The sequence below is a fragment of the Acomys russatus genome, chromosome 7 (genome assembly GCF_903995435.1).
Source record: "Acomys russatus chromosome 7, mAcoRus1.1, whole genome shotgun sequence".
In the NCBI taxonomy this organism is placed as follows: domain Eukaryota; kingdom Metazoa; phylum Chordata; class Mammalia; order Rodentia; family Muridae; genus Acomys; species Acomys russatus.
The window spans coordinates 51,598,361-51,611,954 of record NC_067143.1 but is presented as its reverse complement, the minus strand read 5'-3'; the positions used below and the strand labels follow the sequence as shown (position 1 = coordinate 51,611,954).

At 49.1% G+C, this 13,594-nt stretch overlaps 2 protein-coding genes across 4 annotated transcripts in view; both read left to right on the top strand.

Annotated features, from left to right (window-relative positions):
- Slco2b1 (solute carrier organic anion transporter family member 2B1) overlaps positions 1-4,556 on the top strand; it is a 46,895-nt gene extending 42,339 nt beyond the window's left edge. Inside the window, 4 exon segments of the mRNA XM_051149033.1 lie at positions 1,299-1,462; positions 2,995-3,059; positions 3,309-3,429; positions 4,369-4,556. Coding sequence (XP_051004990.1) covers positions 1,299-1,462; positions 2,995-3,059; positions 3,309-3,429; positions 4,369-4,507 — 489 coding nt within the window. The 3' untranslated portion in view covers positions 4,508-4,556.
- The window catches only part of Serpinh1 (serpin family H member 1), a 671,742-nt gene that overhangs the window by 370,187 nt on the left and 287,961 nt on the right, over positions 1-13,594 (top strand). Inside the window, exon 1 of one of the 3 annotated variants that reach the window (XM_051149013.1) lies at positions 2,222-2,229. The exons of the other annotated variants lie outside the window; for them this stretch is intronic. The gene's annotated coding sequence lies outside the window, so the exon portion shown is untranslated. Of the gene's footprint in view, positions 1-2,221; positions 2,230-13,594 lie in introns of those variants that run through there. 3 annotated transcript variants of the gene reach the window in all.

Here is a 13,594-nt window from a genome sequence, read left to right as displayed (position 1 = left end):
CCTCTGCGGGAAGCCTGCGGAAGAATCTAGAAAGCAAAGTGCCCAGCCTTGGTGTCCATCGCAGCTGTCCTCCCAAGCAAAGGAGCAGCATGGGGGCTCCAGTGCCAGTGCCCTGCCTGCTTTGGCATGTTTCTCCATGACCTAGCTCCAGGGTGTCTACAGACCAGTGGGTTACTTGGCATGTAACTGAAGCCCAAAGGCCCCTTTTTAGTAGTGTGAAGTGGCGCAGCGGCTGGGGGGTGGGGAGGGCTTGGGGTTCAGGCAGCACAACTGGTCATACCTATCAGCTCTGCACGGCAACAGGTAGGTGTCTTGGATAGCCAATGATCCAAGCCCCAGTGTTCCTCCCTCCGTCGTCCTACCGCTCACCTCTCATTAATTCTATCTCCTAAATAACTTCACCTCAAAATTCTTTCCCCATACACCCTGACAATGGCACAGTCTGCTTGCACATCCAGCCCATCCCAGTAGCCACCGAGCTGAAATCCTTCCAAGACTCCTAGCTGCCATCTTGTGTTTCTCAGCCCTTCTAAAACTGCGAATTATCTGGAGTTTCTGTAGTAAGAAGTAAGAGGCCCAGGGGGCTCCAGGTATAGTGCCTTAGCCAAAAGTACTACCTTTGAGATGGGACCAATCCCTGCACACCTAGCTGAGGCCTCCAGTAGCTGTGGTCCGTCTGTCAAGGTCCAATCTGGTGCTTCAAAGATGGCTCAGTGGTTAAGAGTGCTCTGACAGGGGACCTGAGCTCTATTCCCAGCATCCATATGCCAGTAGCTTGCAACCACTTGTAACTCCACTACAGAGATCTGACATCCTCTTCTAGTCTCCATGGGTAGACACAGACACAGACACAGACACACACACACACACACACACACACACACACACACACACACACGCGCGCGTAGACACTGACCAATAGGAAAGGAAAAAGAAGCCTTGGCTTGCTGACGTAGACTTGCTCCTGACAGGTACTAAAGGACACTGGCATCCTGGCCACTTCTTAGTTGATCGCTGGGTGGAGGGTCGGCCAGCTGTCATCAAACAACACCAGTGCTGACCTCAGGGTTGTCTCTCTGCCTCACAGCTGTGGGCCAGAAGGAGCACTGCCAGTCTGCCTCCAGGCACCTTGCTTGACTCAAGGGAACACAGATCAACTGATGGTCAGAGTCTGGGCCTCCAGCCAGCTCTGCCCTGCTGCCTGCGGACACTTGGGAGCTCCCCAGGCCCTAGGCCCTCGGCCAGCTGCTACCCTGGGAGGCTCCTGAAGGCTCTTCTCCTCCTTCTCTTCACCCCAGGTTTTCTACACCAACTGCAGCTGTGTGGCAGGGGATGGCATGGTGCCCGCAGGCTCCTGTGATTCGGCCTGCGGCCATCTGCTGTTGCCCTTCATTCTCCTGATCAGCCTGGGGGCAGCGGTGGCCAGCATCACCCACATACCTTCCTTCATGCTCATCCTAAGGTAACAGCAGGGCAGGCAAGGTGGGTGGGTGTCAAGAACCCCTTACTCTCAGCCAGGATGGGACATTCAAGGGAAGAGTTAAAGGGATGAGGCCATTCAAGTATCCTAGACCCCAACAGACCAGCTCTTTCATGTCCTGTCTTCATTCCCCTGACAGCCTGAAGACAAGAAGCTTTCTTGCTCATCTTGCAGACAAGAAACCTAGGCACTTCCTTGCCCATGGGTTGGGGAGGTCTAATGCACTGACCTGGTCTCCCTGAAGGAGGGAACCCTGTGGTTTAAAAAAAAAAAAAAAAAAAAAGTGGTTTCAACCTCTTGCAATGAATCAGACATAGAGAGATGTCTAGGAAACCACTGGAATCCCTATGGGGTGGTCCTGCACACCCCTCAAGGCTCTGTAATAAGGACCTGCTGTGGACCCAGAACCTGCAGGATGTTGTTTCTAAGATCCTGCCTGTCTCTTGTCCTGGGAGTGCCCACTGAGCCTAGCAAACTGCCATCTACAGTGCTCCTTGGGTAGGGGCTGGGATAAGGAGACCTGAGAGCAAGGTGATTCTGTTTTCATTCTGATGGGAGTTGTCTGTTCACTATCTGCTTTCTAGGAAATTGTAAAAGAATATTAGGGTCAGAAAGTGGTGGTGCATGCCTTTAATCCCAGCACTCAGGAGGCAGAGGCAGGCGGATCTCTGAGTTCAAGGTTGGCCTGGTCTACATAATGAGTTCCAAGACAGCCAGAACTATTCAGAAAGACCTTGTCTGAGAGAGAGAGAGAGAGAGAGAGAGAGAGAGAGAGAGAGAGAGAGAGAGAGAGAAAAGAAGAAGAAGAAGAAGAAGAAGAAGAAGAAGAAGAAGAAGAAGAAGAAGAAAAGAAAGAAGAAAAGGAGGAGAAGGAGGAAGAAGAGGAGGAAGGGGAGGAGGAGTTACAGGGAGCATCCCTAAGTGCCAGCTGTGGGCACAATTAAGAAGCCAGTCGCTGCTAGAGATCCCTGGCCACAGCATTACAATGCTGGGGAGACTGGGCCTGGTGCATGACTGTCCCAGTTGCGGGTCCTCCAAGTGTACAATGTGGAGAAGTCAATGGGAGTGTGGACTAGGGGAGGGAAGCCTAGGGGTAGTTGGTGTGCGGGCTTAGGATGCGGGAAACTGGGCTCTGTAGATTGAGGAGGGACAGGTGTAGGCTCTGAGCCTCCCCCAACACCACTGACCTTTCACCTTGAGAGGAAACTGGCATGGAGTGTGGAACGCAACTCTTTTTTAAAAAATAATTTTAAAATGTATTTATTATGTATATGAGTCCACTGTCTTCATGCACACAAGAAGAGGACATCAGATCCTATTACAGATGGTTGTGAGCCACCATGTGGTTGCTGGGAATTGGGGAATTGAACTCAGGACCCCTGGAAGAGCAGCCAGTGCTCTTAACCTCTGAGCCATCTCTCCAGCCCCCGGAACTCAACTCTTGAGAGCCTGCTGCTGCATGGTACCGGGGCTGCATCTCAGTCTGACCTCACACACCGTGTCTTTCTTGATAGGGGAGTGAAAAAAGAAGATAAGACCCTGGCAGTGGGAATGCAGTTCATGCTCCTCAGAGTATTAGGTAAAAAAAATTTGCCCAGGGACCTGGGTGGTAGTGACAGGCACCCAGATGTCTGTTGTATGCCAGGCCTGGGAGACACAGGCATGAGTGGGCCCCCCCCCATGTGTTAGGAGGTGGGTCTAACCAGATGGCTGGAGGCCAAAGACTCCTGAGCTGAGAGACCCAGCACCCTCGTGGCTTACAAGCGCTGTGGGTGGGAGGCTGGGGAACGGTGACCCTCTGCTATCCCCTGAGTCTCTCCTTCCCTAGCCTGGATGCCTAGCCCTGTGATCCACGGCAGCGCCATTGACACCACCTGTGTGCACTGGGCCCTGAGCTGTGGGCGGCGAGCCGTCTGTCGCTACTATGACCATGACCTGCTCCGAACCCGGTAAGTGTGAGGGAGGGAGAGGAGGTCCGGGTCAGGGCATGCTTACCCTGCAAGCCACAGACTGCCTCTGAGAGAGATCTCATATAGCTGGTCCAGAACTCACCATATAACTGACGCTGGCCCTGAATTCCTTCTGAATCCTCCTAGCCTCTGCCTCCCAAGCACTGGGATTACCCGCATGTGCCACTAAACCCTGGAGTTTTGTTTTGTTTTGTTTAAATCAGGGCCTCATTCTATGGCCAGGCTGTTCTCTAACTCACTAAGTCAGCCAGACTAACCTTGAACTTATGACCAGGCTCCTGCCTCAGCCTGCTGAGGTTTCCCACACGGGCGTCCACATCTGGAGAGAGCCCCTTATTATACAAGAGGAAAAGGACATCTAAAGTAAGAGGTCCCAGGTCCCATATCTCAGCGCTAAGCTATCAGACAGCGGAGTCACTGTGAGAACCTGAAGTTGAGAGCTCTGACCCCTCCCCTGGGGCTCAGTCTTCCCATCTGTACAATGGGGAGCTCATAGGAACCCAAAGGCATGGATTTCACAAACTGCATGGAAGAACTTGCAACAAGGAAGGCCAGGACCAGCCAGGGAGTGTTCGCCTCTAGCCTTGAGCCACAGGGCCCAGTTCCTGCAGCCTAGGACTGTTTAGGGAGGCTTCCCTGCAAAGGAAAAGCCAAATAGGGGCCTTTGGGAGTTAAGTAGTTAAGGGGAGTCCTGCTTTCAGGCAGGAGGGCTAGCCTGGGCCATATGTTTGTTGGTGACCGAGAAAAAGGGATGTTTAGTCTCTCACACACACCCAGGGTCCCCGCAGCGCTCCCCCCTCCCTAGGCCTCAGTATCTCTAATTGCATCGTAACTACTGACTCTACCATCCGCACCCTAGGGCTAGCCAGTCCCTGAAGTGTGGGCTTCTGAGTTCAAGGTTTCTCCCTCTTCCCTCAGATTCATAGGCCTCCAGTTCTTCTTCAAAAGCGGATCCCTGGTGTGCTTTGCCTTAGCTCTGGCCATCTTGAGGCAGCAGAACAAAGAAGTCAGAGCCACGGCCACCGTGAAGAGCTCTGAACTTCAACAGCAATTGTAGGCATCGGGACCACAGAATAAACCCAGGGATCCCGGGAGGTCGACAGTCCCAGCCTCACCCTGACCAGGAGTGGCAGCCTCAGCCGTGCATCTTCTGAGCCCTTTGCCAAAGATGGACCAAGCAGTACCCATGTTGTCAGAAGCACCACCTTCCAACGCCGGTTCCTCCGCTAAATTGCAAAGTGACTTTGAACAGGCTTCTGGCTTGGCTTGCTCTTTGGAAGCAAGGAGTTGTTGTGTTGGCCATTTCTCAAGCCAGATGGCCACCTGGACCCAAGCTTTGGTGGTGGGGAGGAACTGTGCAGTCAAGGTAGGCACGGGCCTCCTCCTGCTGGCCCAGGCAGCCTTTGAGAAGTGTCTATTTGGCGCCCCCTAGAGGCAGAGTCCAGAGCCGAGATTAAGGAGAGCCCCAAACTCAAGAGAGCTTTAGCTGGGTTGGAAGAGGGGCTCTCTGAGGCAGTGTCGCAGCTTTTATCTTCAGGGATCCACAATGGGGAAACGGAGGTTCATTCTTGCCTTTAGAGGCCTTGTAACTGCAAAGACCACCTTATCTTCGGACTCGTGCCTGCTAAATGTGTGTTGCCAGAATCTTACACATTGACCAAAGAATCTTACACAGAATCTTAAACTGTGGCTTTGGGGAAGAGAATCCTGGCCCACATCCCTGGAGCTTTGTAGCTAACACCTGACTCTGTGATAGCCAAGACTCCGGTGACCTCTGGTTCTCTGAGATCCCTGGGTCAGTGTGAGGCCTAGGAGCTGCGGAGAGCAAAGCCAAGCTCTGCACAGTGAGCTATGGTGCAGCATTCCTGGGTCAGAATCCCTGGAACTCCCAATTCTTTACCATACCATGCCTTGTCTGGCTTTCTGGCCGGTCTTATCTGGTCGAGTTGCTTCCAGGCAGCAGAAAAGAGAGCCCTGATCTGCCCAACTGTGTGGCCACAAAGGGAAGTGAGGTGCAGGCAGCAGCCTCCCTACCTGGATGCCTAGCTATTATCTGATGGACAAGGCACTCGGCCTCTGTGCAGAAGAAGGAAATACAGAAGCCCCCATGCCTGCCAGGCGTGGAGGCGCACATCTGTGACCCAGCATTTGGAGACTAGAGTTCAATGCCAATCTCAGTTACACACTGAGTTTGAGTCTAACCTGGGCTACATGAGAATGTCTCAAAATATATATATAAAGAATAAAGAGAAGAGGGAAAGAGGAGAGGAGGAGGAAAAAGAAAAAGAGGCGAGCCTGGTCGCCATTGTATCCTACAGTTGAGTGTTTGAGCAGTACCTGAGCCTACACTAATCAGTGCCAAATAGTTTGACGTCCCTTTCACCAAGACAAGTCGGACCATGGGCTTGCATTCTGGCTGTTCTCCTGCTCCCCAGCTTGTGCAGGAATAGCCTGGCCATATACGTACAGCTTATTATTAAATTTGTCTTTGCATAATGCCTGTTCCACGACAAAAATTTATCCTTCTAAACTGCATTAGAGGCTTGCGTCAGCCACATCGCTTCCAGTTATTTAGATTTCAGCCTCACCAGGTTTATTCGCTCTGGCATATTGCATTGTCTTCTCTCTTCGTATTCTGGTTTAATTTTTCCTTTGACTGGCTTATTTCCTCTAGTAATGGCTTCAAAAAAATGAAATACCATCACGAGGCTGCTAGAGTCCTCACCTGTCTCTATTGTCACTCACAATTTACAGAAGAGAAACTGCCCCAGAAAGGCCAAGTGACCTGCTTGAGACTATAATAATGCATACATAATTATATGAATATATATATATATATACATACACACACACACACACACTCAATGGTGGGGACAGAGCTGGATCTAGATTCGTAAAAAAGCAGAAGCTAACACATCCCAAGAGTTCTCTTTATGAAAAAAGAATTCAAAATAATGGATGCAGGCTGAATGTGTAGACTGCGTTTCATCCAAATGCCTGAGACCAGAAGTATTTTGGATTTGAGATCTTTTGATATTTTGAAATATTTACATCATGATCATGACATCTCTGGGGGATGAAACCCCAATCTAAACACAAATTCATCTGGGTTTCATACACATCCTGAAAGTCAATGTATGCAATGTGTTTAGCGTGTGATGAGGACCCATCACCTGAAATCAGGTCTGAAACGTTCTGTGCGTGTTACATTAGCACTCAGAAAGTCTGTGTGGTAGAGCCTTTCAGATAGTGGGTTTCATATTAGGAATAGTCAGCCTTTACAAAATTTGATAAGAAAGTAAACACCCAGAATGAGAAAAAGCAAACAGAAAATGACATGTTTTTCACAAATTAATAGCTACCCTGCATACCTGTAATCCATCCACACACACCTTTGTGATTAGAATTATCCATAGACTGACTTCTGGCCCCAATCTCTTTCATATTTCTCCATTTCCTCCTCTACTTCTTTTATGTTTCCAGGGCCAGATGCCACACACAGAAGCCATGACCTCAGGTGCTTGGCTCTTCAACATCATATGGTCAAGTGAGGTGGGCAGTGGCCAGGAGATTTCCAGGAAACCATTCTTTATGCACAGATGGCTACAGTGACTTCCCTCTGCATACACAGCAGTAACTGAGGTGGACACAGTACATCTCGGGGACCCCCAACTCTTTCTTGACCAGGTCCTAGAAGCCAGAAGCCACTTGCTGAGCCACAAGGGATGCAGGAATTGGAAGAGCTGGTTCAATTGTCTTCCCTTGACAAGTTCCCCGCTCTGAGAATAAGCAACATTTCTGGAGTGCCTCACTGGGCCTGAGGGGAGGTGAAGATGCTCACCAAGCAGTCCCTTCACTGGGAGCTGGCCCTTGGGAAAGCTGAGAGCTCGACCCCAAGCCTTTGTCCATGAGTTTAAACTCTTCTGGCTGGTCAGAAGATGCTTAGGCATCCCTGCAAGAGAGGTGTGTAGCCATGTGCCAAGAGTAGAGCAAAGAGGGTGGAAATGATCTCCCTAGATTGTGAGGGAAAATGCATACACACAAACACCCAAGTATAAACATACATGCACACATACACATGGCACAGACATATACATGTTCACAAATACAAACATACACCTTCATATGCATAGGCACATAACTCCTTACACACATGCACACACGCATACAGCCAAATGCACATTCATGCAAACATGTATGCATGCAGACATATAGACATACACAAGCACCTTTGCATCCACTTGCACACACATATTAATTCACATGATCATGTGCACACATGCTCACATGCACAGTCACATATATCATACACAGACTCAGATTCTTATACACATGAATACACTCACAAAACTCAAACATGAACATATAAAGAAGCTACAAATTCTCACACGTGTATGTATACATATACATGCCCCCACACACTCCATCCACTCAGGCACACTTGAGAAACACACAAATCTCACTTCTACATACAAACACATTCACACATATACAACTCATGCACACCCCAATTCATCCATACATATTCATCTCTAGGGCATGAATGAAATGCATATGTATTCATGCATACAAGCAGACACTATGCACAACAGGCGCACACAAAAATGTACATTCACACATTCACATGACCACACACACACACACACACACACACGCAGACACACAGGCACGCATGCAAACCCACACACATGTATACACATGCACACCCACAAAACTCATGCACACAAAATCAAGCAAACACATAAACACACACCTAGTCTCCTGTCGATGAAGAGTCATGAGCATCTGTGTCTGTCAGCCATGGCCTCTTCACCGCTGGTGAAGCAAAGCAGACAGGACAAGCACCAGAAATAGCATCTCAATGCCCGGCCGGCCTTCCATTCCTTTGGCTTGGAGGAGCTGGAACGCTCTGGGGCAGGCAGATGCCCCTTGGGACCTGGCTCCAGGAGCCGTGGGCAGCACACTACATGCTCACCATTCATTGCCTGCACACGCAGAACATTCTCTCCTTCTCTCTTCACTAAGTCCTATCCTCTGTCAAGGCCCAGTTCAGAAGCCACTACCTCCAGGGAGGCCGTATGACATGACAATGAAGGAGCAAGCTGGAGACGTAACTTCACTAAAGACATAGACACAAGTTTTAAAAGATAAAGTTTTAAGCCAAGCCAGGTGTGGGGTGCAGGCCTGTAATCCTATCACTCAGGAGACAGAGGCAAGAGGATGGTGAGTTTGAGGGCAGCCTGGGCTACATAGTGAAACCTTGTCTCAAAATCCAAAATAAATAAATAAAATTCGACACCACTCCTCTCCCCACACACATACAAAGAGCCACAGTCGTGTGTGTGTGTGTGTGTGTGTGTGTGTGTGTGTGTGTGTGTGTGTGTGTTGTAGTTAATTTAACAATATGGCCTAATAATGTTTATTATCAGGCCTATAATTATTATTACAGCAGTATTTTCTAACCCACTAGCCATCAATCAAGACACAGACACGCTTGTTATATTTTAAAATAGCCTTAGTTAACCTGGGGCAGGGCAGACATTAACTCCCTAAACTACCTCCCATATTGGGGCAGGTATCCCATACCCCGCCCCAACCCCATCCTGTCTGCTTCTAATAATTTCTATCAAGCTACCTCCCACCCATAATCCCAAATACTAGCTAATGCTCTTCATCTAGGCCCAACCCTCCAGCCATGCTGGCCATGTGCTTCTTCCTTTCTCTAAACCATGGTGTGGCCTCCTCCTCCTTCTTGCTTTTCTCTTCCGAAGCCCTGGAACTTTAGCCAGGCCTCTCCTATTTACCCTGCCTAGGAAGTTCCTTAGGCAAGGATACATAGCAACCTTGGGGTACAGAGACAGCAAGCAGTAATTAGCATCAAAGTATATCAGACCAACCTCCAGTGTGTGTGTGTGTGTGTGTGTGTGTGTGTGTGTGTGTGACTTCAGAGGTGGAAGGCCCTCTAAAGCCCAGTACAATCTTCCTAAGAGTCTAGTATCTCTAGTCAAAGGCCTTCATATTGGAGCTGCAGAGACATTAAACTTAAGCTGAGACTTGAGGTCGGCCATGCAGTCACAGTGTGACCCTGGACAACTGGCCATGCATCCCTCTGCACCCAGCTCCTTACCTGTAAGGCCAGTCTATGTGCCCTGTCTCATCTCCCAGGACTGTGGAGACAGGTAAGATACCATCCTGGGCTCACAGGCTAGGTACCTGATGATGTGCAGTTCCCTTCCCTTCTCCTGTCTGAAAGGATTTAGTAGGCACCTGGAGCAGAGAGCAGGAGGGGCAGAGGGGCCCGGCAAGGCTTACCCCCTGTGCTCTTCGCTGGCTGCAGCTCCCATACTCTCTAATCTCTTCCTCACCAGCCCAGTCTTATCTCTCCCCACAGCCAGCTTGGGACAGCTTTTCGCCTCCAGATTTACATTTTTATTGATTTTCTTCTCCCTCCAGAGCTGCCCTTCCCTTCTGCCTCCATTTTAGCTATAAAATGGGTCTACTGTGGGAAATAGCAGTTCTGGGGCCAAGCAGAGACATGTGATGACTTGAGACTGGCTTCAGCCCCCATTGACTTACCCAGTCACCCACCCACCCAACAAACATATCCCGGGGTGGGGGTGGGGGACCTGAGGACACAGCCACATGTCTGACAAAGCCTGCTCTCAGGAGAGCTCCTGAGGGTACCACAGTTGCAAGACAACCGGGAGGCTTTGGATGCCTTCCTGGAGGGCAAGGAGGAGCCCTTGAAACATTGATTGATGGATTATTCCATTGACTGGTTATTTTAGGCAGAGAATAACAAAATGTGTGTTTTTAAAAAGGGTCACCGGCTGCACCATGGGGCTTTGGGATGCGAGAGAGAAGTTGAAGGTCCCGAGCTTAAGCAAGAGGCTAGATCACTAACCAGAAAGGCCTCAAGCCATGAGCCACATCACAGGCGGCACCCTAGAAGTGGGACAGACAGCCTGGGTTTTGAAAGATGAGCAGGGACAGGAAGGGTGCCTGGGCGGAAGAAGCTTCAGAGATAAGGGGAAGGCGGGCAGAGAGCTCCTGACAGGCTGAGGAAATTTCCACTCATTCTGACCGGCTTAGCATGACCTAAAAGGGCAGGGTAAGGAGCAGAGGCTGACGAAGTGGGTCAGGCCTGTTGGCCTCTCTCCTGAACCTGGATGCAGGTGGAGGTGGGAGGGCACAGAGGGAGTGGGTGGGGCTCTGAGCCCCACGTTGGGGTTCTCCTTCCTCAAAACAACCATTCCCTGTCCACAACACCCAAGTGTTTTGTAGAAAGGAAGGCAGATATAGGCTGTTCTTCCCGTGAAATAGATAAAGCAACTGAGGCCTGGGGAGGGCAGAGATTTGTCAAACCGAGCACTGTGACACATGCCTGTTTAACCCCACACTAAGAAGGTAAAAGTAGCCCCTGGATGGGGAGGCCTGGTGGTATTCAGAGGAAGGATAGCAGGCTACCAAGAAGAGACTTGATACCCTATGAGCATATACAGGGGGAAGAGGTCCCCCTCAGTCACAGTCATAGGGCAAGGGAGTAAGGGGAAAATGGGAGGGAGGGAGGAATGGGAGGATACAAGGGATGGGATAACAATTTAGATGTAATATGAATAAATTAATAAAATATATTTTAAAAAAAGAATTTAAAAAACAAGAAGGTAAAGGCAGGAGGATCAGAAGTTCAAGACCGTTCTATACTATAGAGACTTTGAGGCCAGCCTGAGCCTAGATTTGACCTTGTCTCAAAATATGCAAGCTAGCAAACAACCCCTCGCCCCTCCCCTCAAAAAACCAGAAAAATGGAAAAACAGGAGCTGAAGATGGATCAACAGTTAAAAATGCTTGCTACTCTTTCAGAGGACCCAAGTTCTATGCTCAGCATACACACTGGGTAACTCACAATTGCCAGTAAGTCCAGCTCCTGGGAATCTGACAGCCTCTTGTGGCCTCCTCCAGCACTTGCACACCCATACACATACATAAAAATAAAACAGAAAGGTTTTAAAGAAAGGAAGTACAGAGGTTTGTCCCAGGTTATTCAAGAGTGTAGGTACCCCATCTTCAAACGCCCCCCACAGTAAGTGGGATGGAAAAAGAAAAGGAGAGAAAAACATCTTAGTGTTGGGGTTTGTTGTTGTTTTTGGTGGGACTGTTTTGTTTTGTTGAGACAGGGTCTCTCTGTGTTAGCCTTGGCTGTCCTGGAGTAGCTTTGTAGACCAGGCTGACCTTGAACTCACATCAATCCACCTGCCTTTGCCTCCCAAGTGCTAGGATTAAAGGTATGCGCCACCACACTTGGCCTTGGTGGGGCTTCTTATGCCCCATTTCTTTTGCAGCCTTCTTACTGGATACAAGAAAACACAGCCAGGTGCCCTCTGTGCTCTAGGACATATGCTTTGTCACTTACTAGATGAGGAAAGTCACCACACAGAGCTGTGTCCTGTCCCCTCTCCCTTTGTAAATAATAAACTCCAATCATCAAAATAATTGAGGAGGCTATACAAAACTGTAGCAGGGTAGTAGTTACATCCATTGCTGAGTAACAAATGGCCCCAAACTCATCAGCTTAATGCAACAAGTTTTTTTTTTTTAATCTTACATAGTTTTTGGAGAGTTTTAGTGAGTTAAGTGGGAGCTGGGGCTCAGGGCCTTCACTGAAACTATAGTCAGGAATCCACCCAGGCCATAGTCAGCTAAAGGCTCAGCGAGGGGCCACGCATAGTAATACATTCCTGTAATCTCAGCCATCAGGAGGCAAAGGTTTTGCAGAGGCTACAGAGCTGAAGACTTTCTTAAAAATAAATACACAGGGCAGGGTGTGGTACCACACATCTTTGAGGACAGCTCTTAGGACACGAAGGCAGGAAGATCTCTGTGAGCCTGGTTAATACAGCTAGTTCCAGGCTAGCCAGACCTACATAGTGAGACATAAATAAATAAATAAATAAATAAATAAATAAATAAATAAATAAATAAATAAACCCATCAAAGTTGCTCAGTGGACAAAGACACTTACTGCCAAGCCTGTTAACTTCAATCCCATCCCTGGGGCCCATGTGACGGAAGGAAAGAAATGATTCCTGCAGGATGTCCTTTGACCTCTGTAGGGATGAACTGTTGCAAGTGTGTGCCCACATACATGCACACACAAAACAAACAGACAGACTTAGCGGAGGCGGAAAGATGCATTTCAAACCCAGCTGTCGGCTAAAGGCATCTGTTCTTTGTACACGGTCCTCTCCTGAGGCTGCTCATCCCGTGTAATCCAGTTTCCCTTAGAATGAAGGACCCAACAGAGGGACTGTGTGTTATCAAGATGGCAGCCTTGGTGTAACGGAGGTGACAAAAACAAACACATCCTTTTGACCATCAGACCAATCCTACGACGTGGGAGGAGAATACAAAAATGTAGGACTGCCAGGAGGTGCGCGTGCAATGCTGGGGCCACTTGGGAGGAGTCACCCAGATGCCCAGAATAACAACAGATGGCGCACAGTAGGTACCTTATTCCTTACAGGTTCCTATTACCCTCACAGTGACCACAGCTAGGCTGAAAGGACAAGAGTGGACATGATAAAGGAGAAAGTGCAGCAACTGGAAATGCTCTCTAGTTAGATCGCACTCAACTGCAGTAAGAAACAATGTGTAGATAAAGGGATGCAACCAGGAGGCTTCCTAGCTGAGGTGGAGAACAATCTGGATGGAAGACAGAGGAAAGTATGGCAGGCCAGCTGCCACCTGACATGGCTTGGGTGTGAAATCCTCTTCCACACATGGCTCATGTTTTTGAACATTTGGTCCTGAATGGTAGCACTGTCTTAAGGAGCCTGTGGAATTTTTGAGTAGATTCACCTGGAGGAAGCAGGGCCAAGCTCCAGGCCCACCTGGATTTCTCTACTTCTTGCCAGCTGACGCAATGTGGCCTTTTCATGCTTCAGTCATAAGCCACTTCTGCTACCATGCCTCAACCACCTTGGTGGGCTGTGCCCCTTCAAACTGTGAGCCAAACTAACGCTTTCCTCTCTTTAGTTGTTTCTTCTCATATATCTGGTCACAGGATAAATAAAGTGACTGCCACACCAGCCCATCATCAATCTCCTCTTCTTTAGTCCAGTAGCAAGATGCCCAGCCACAGGGA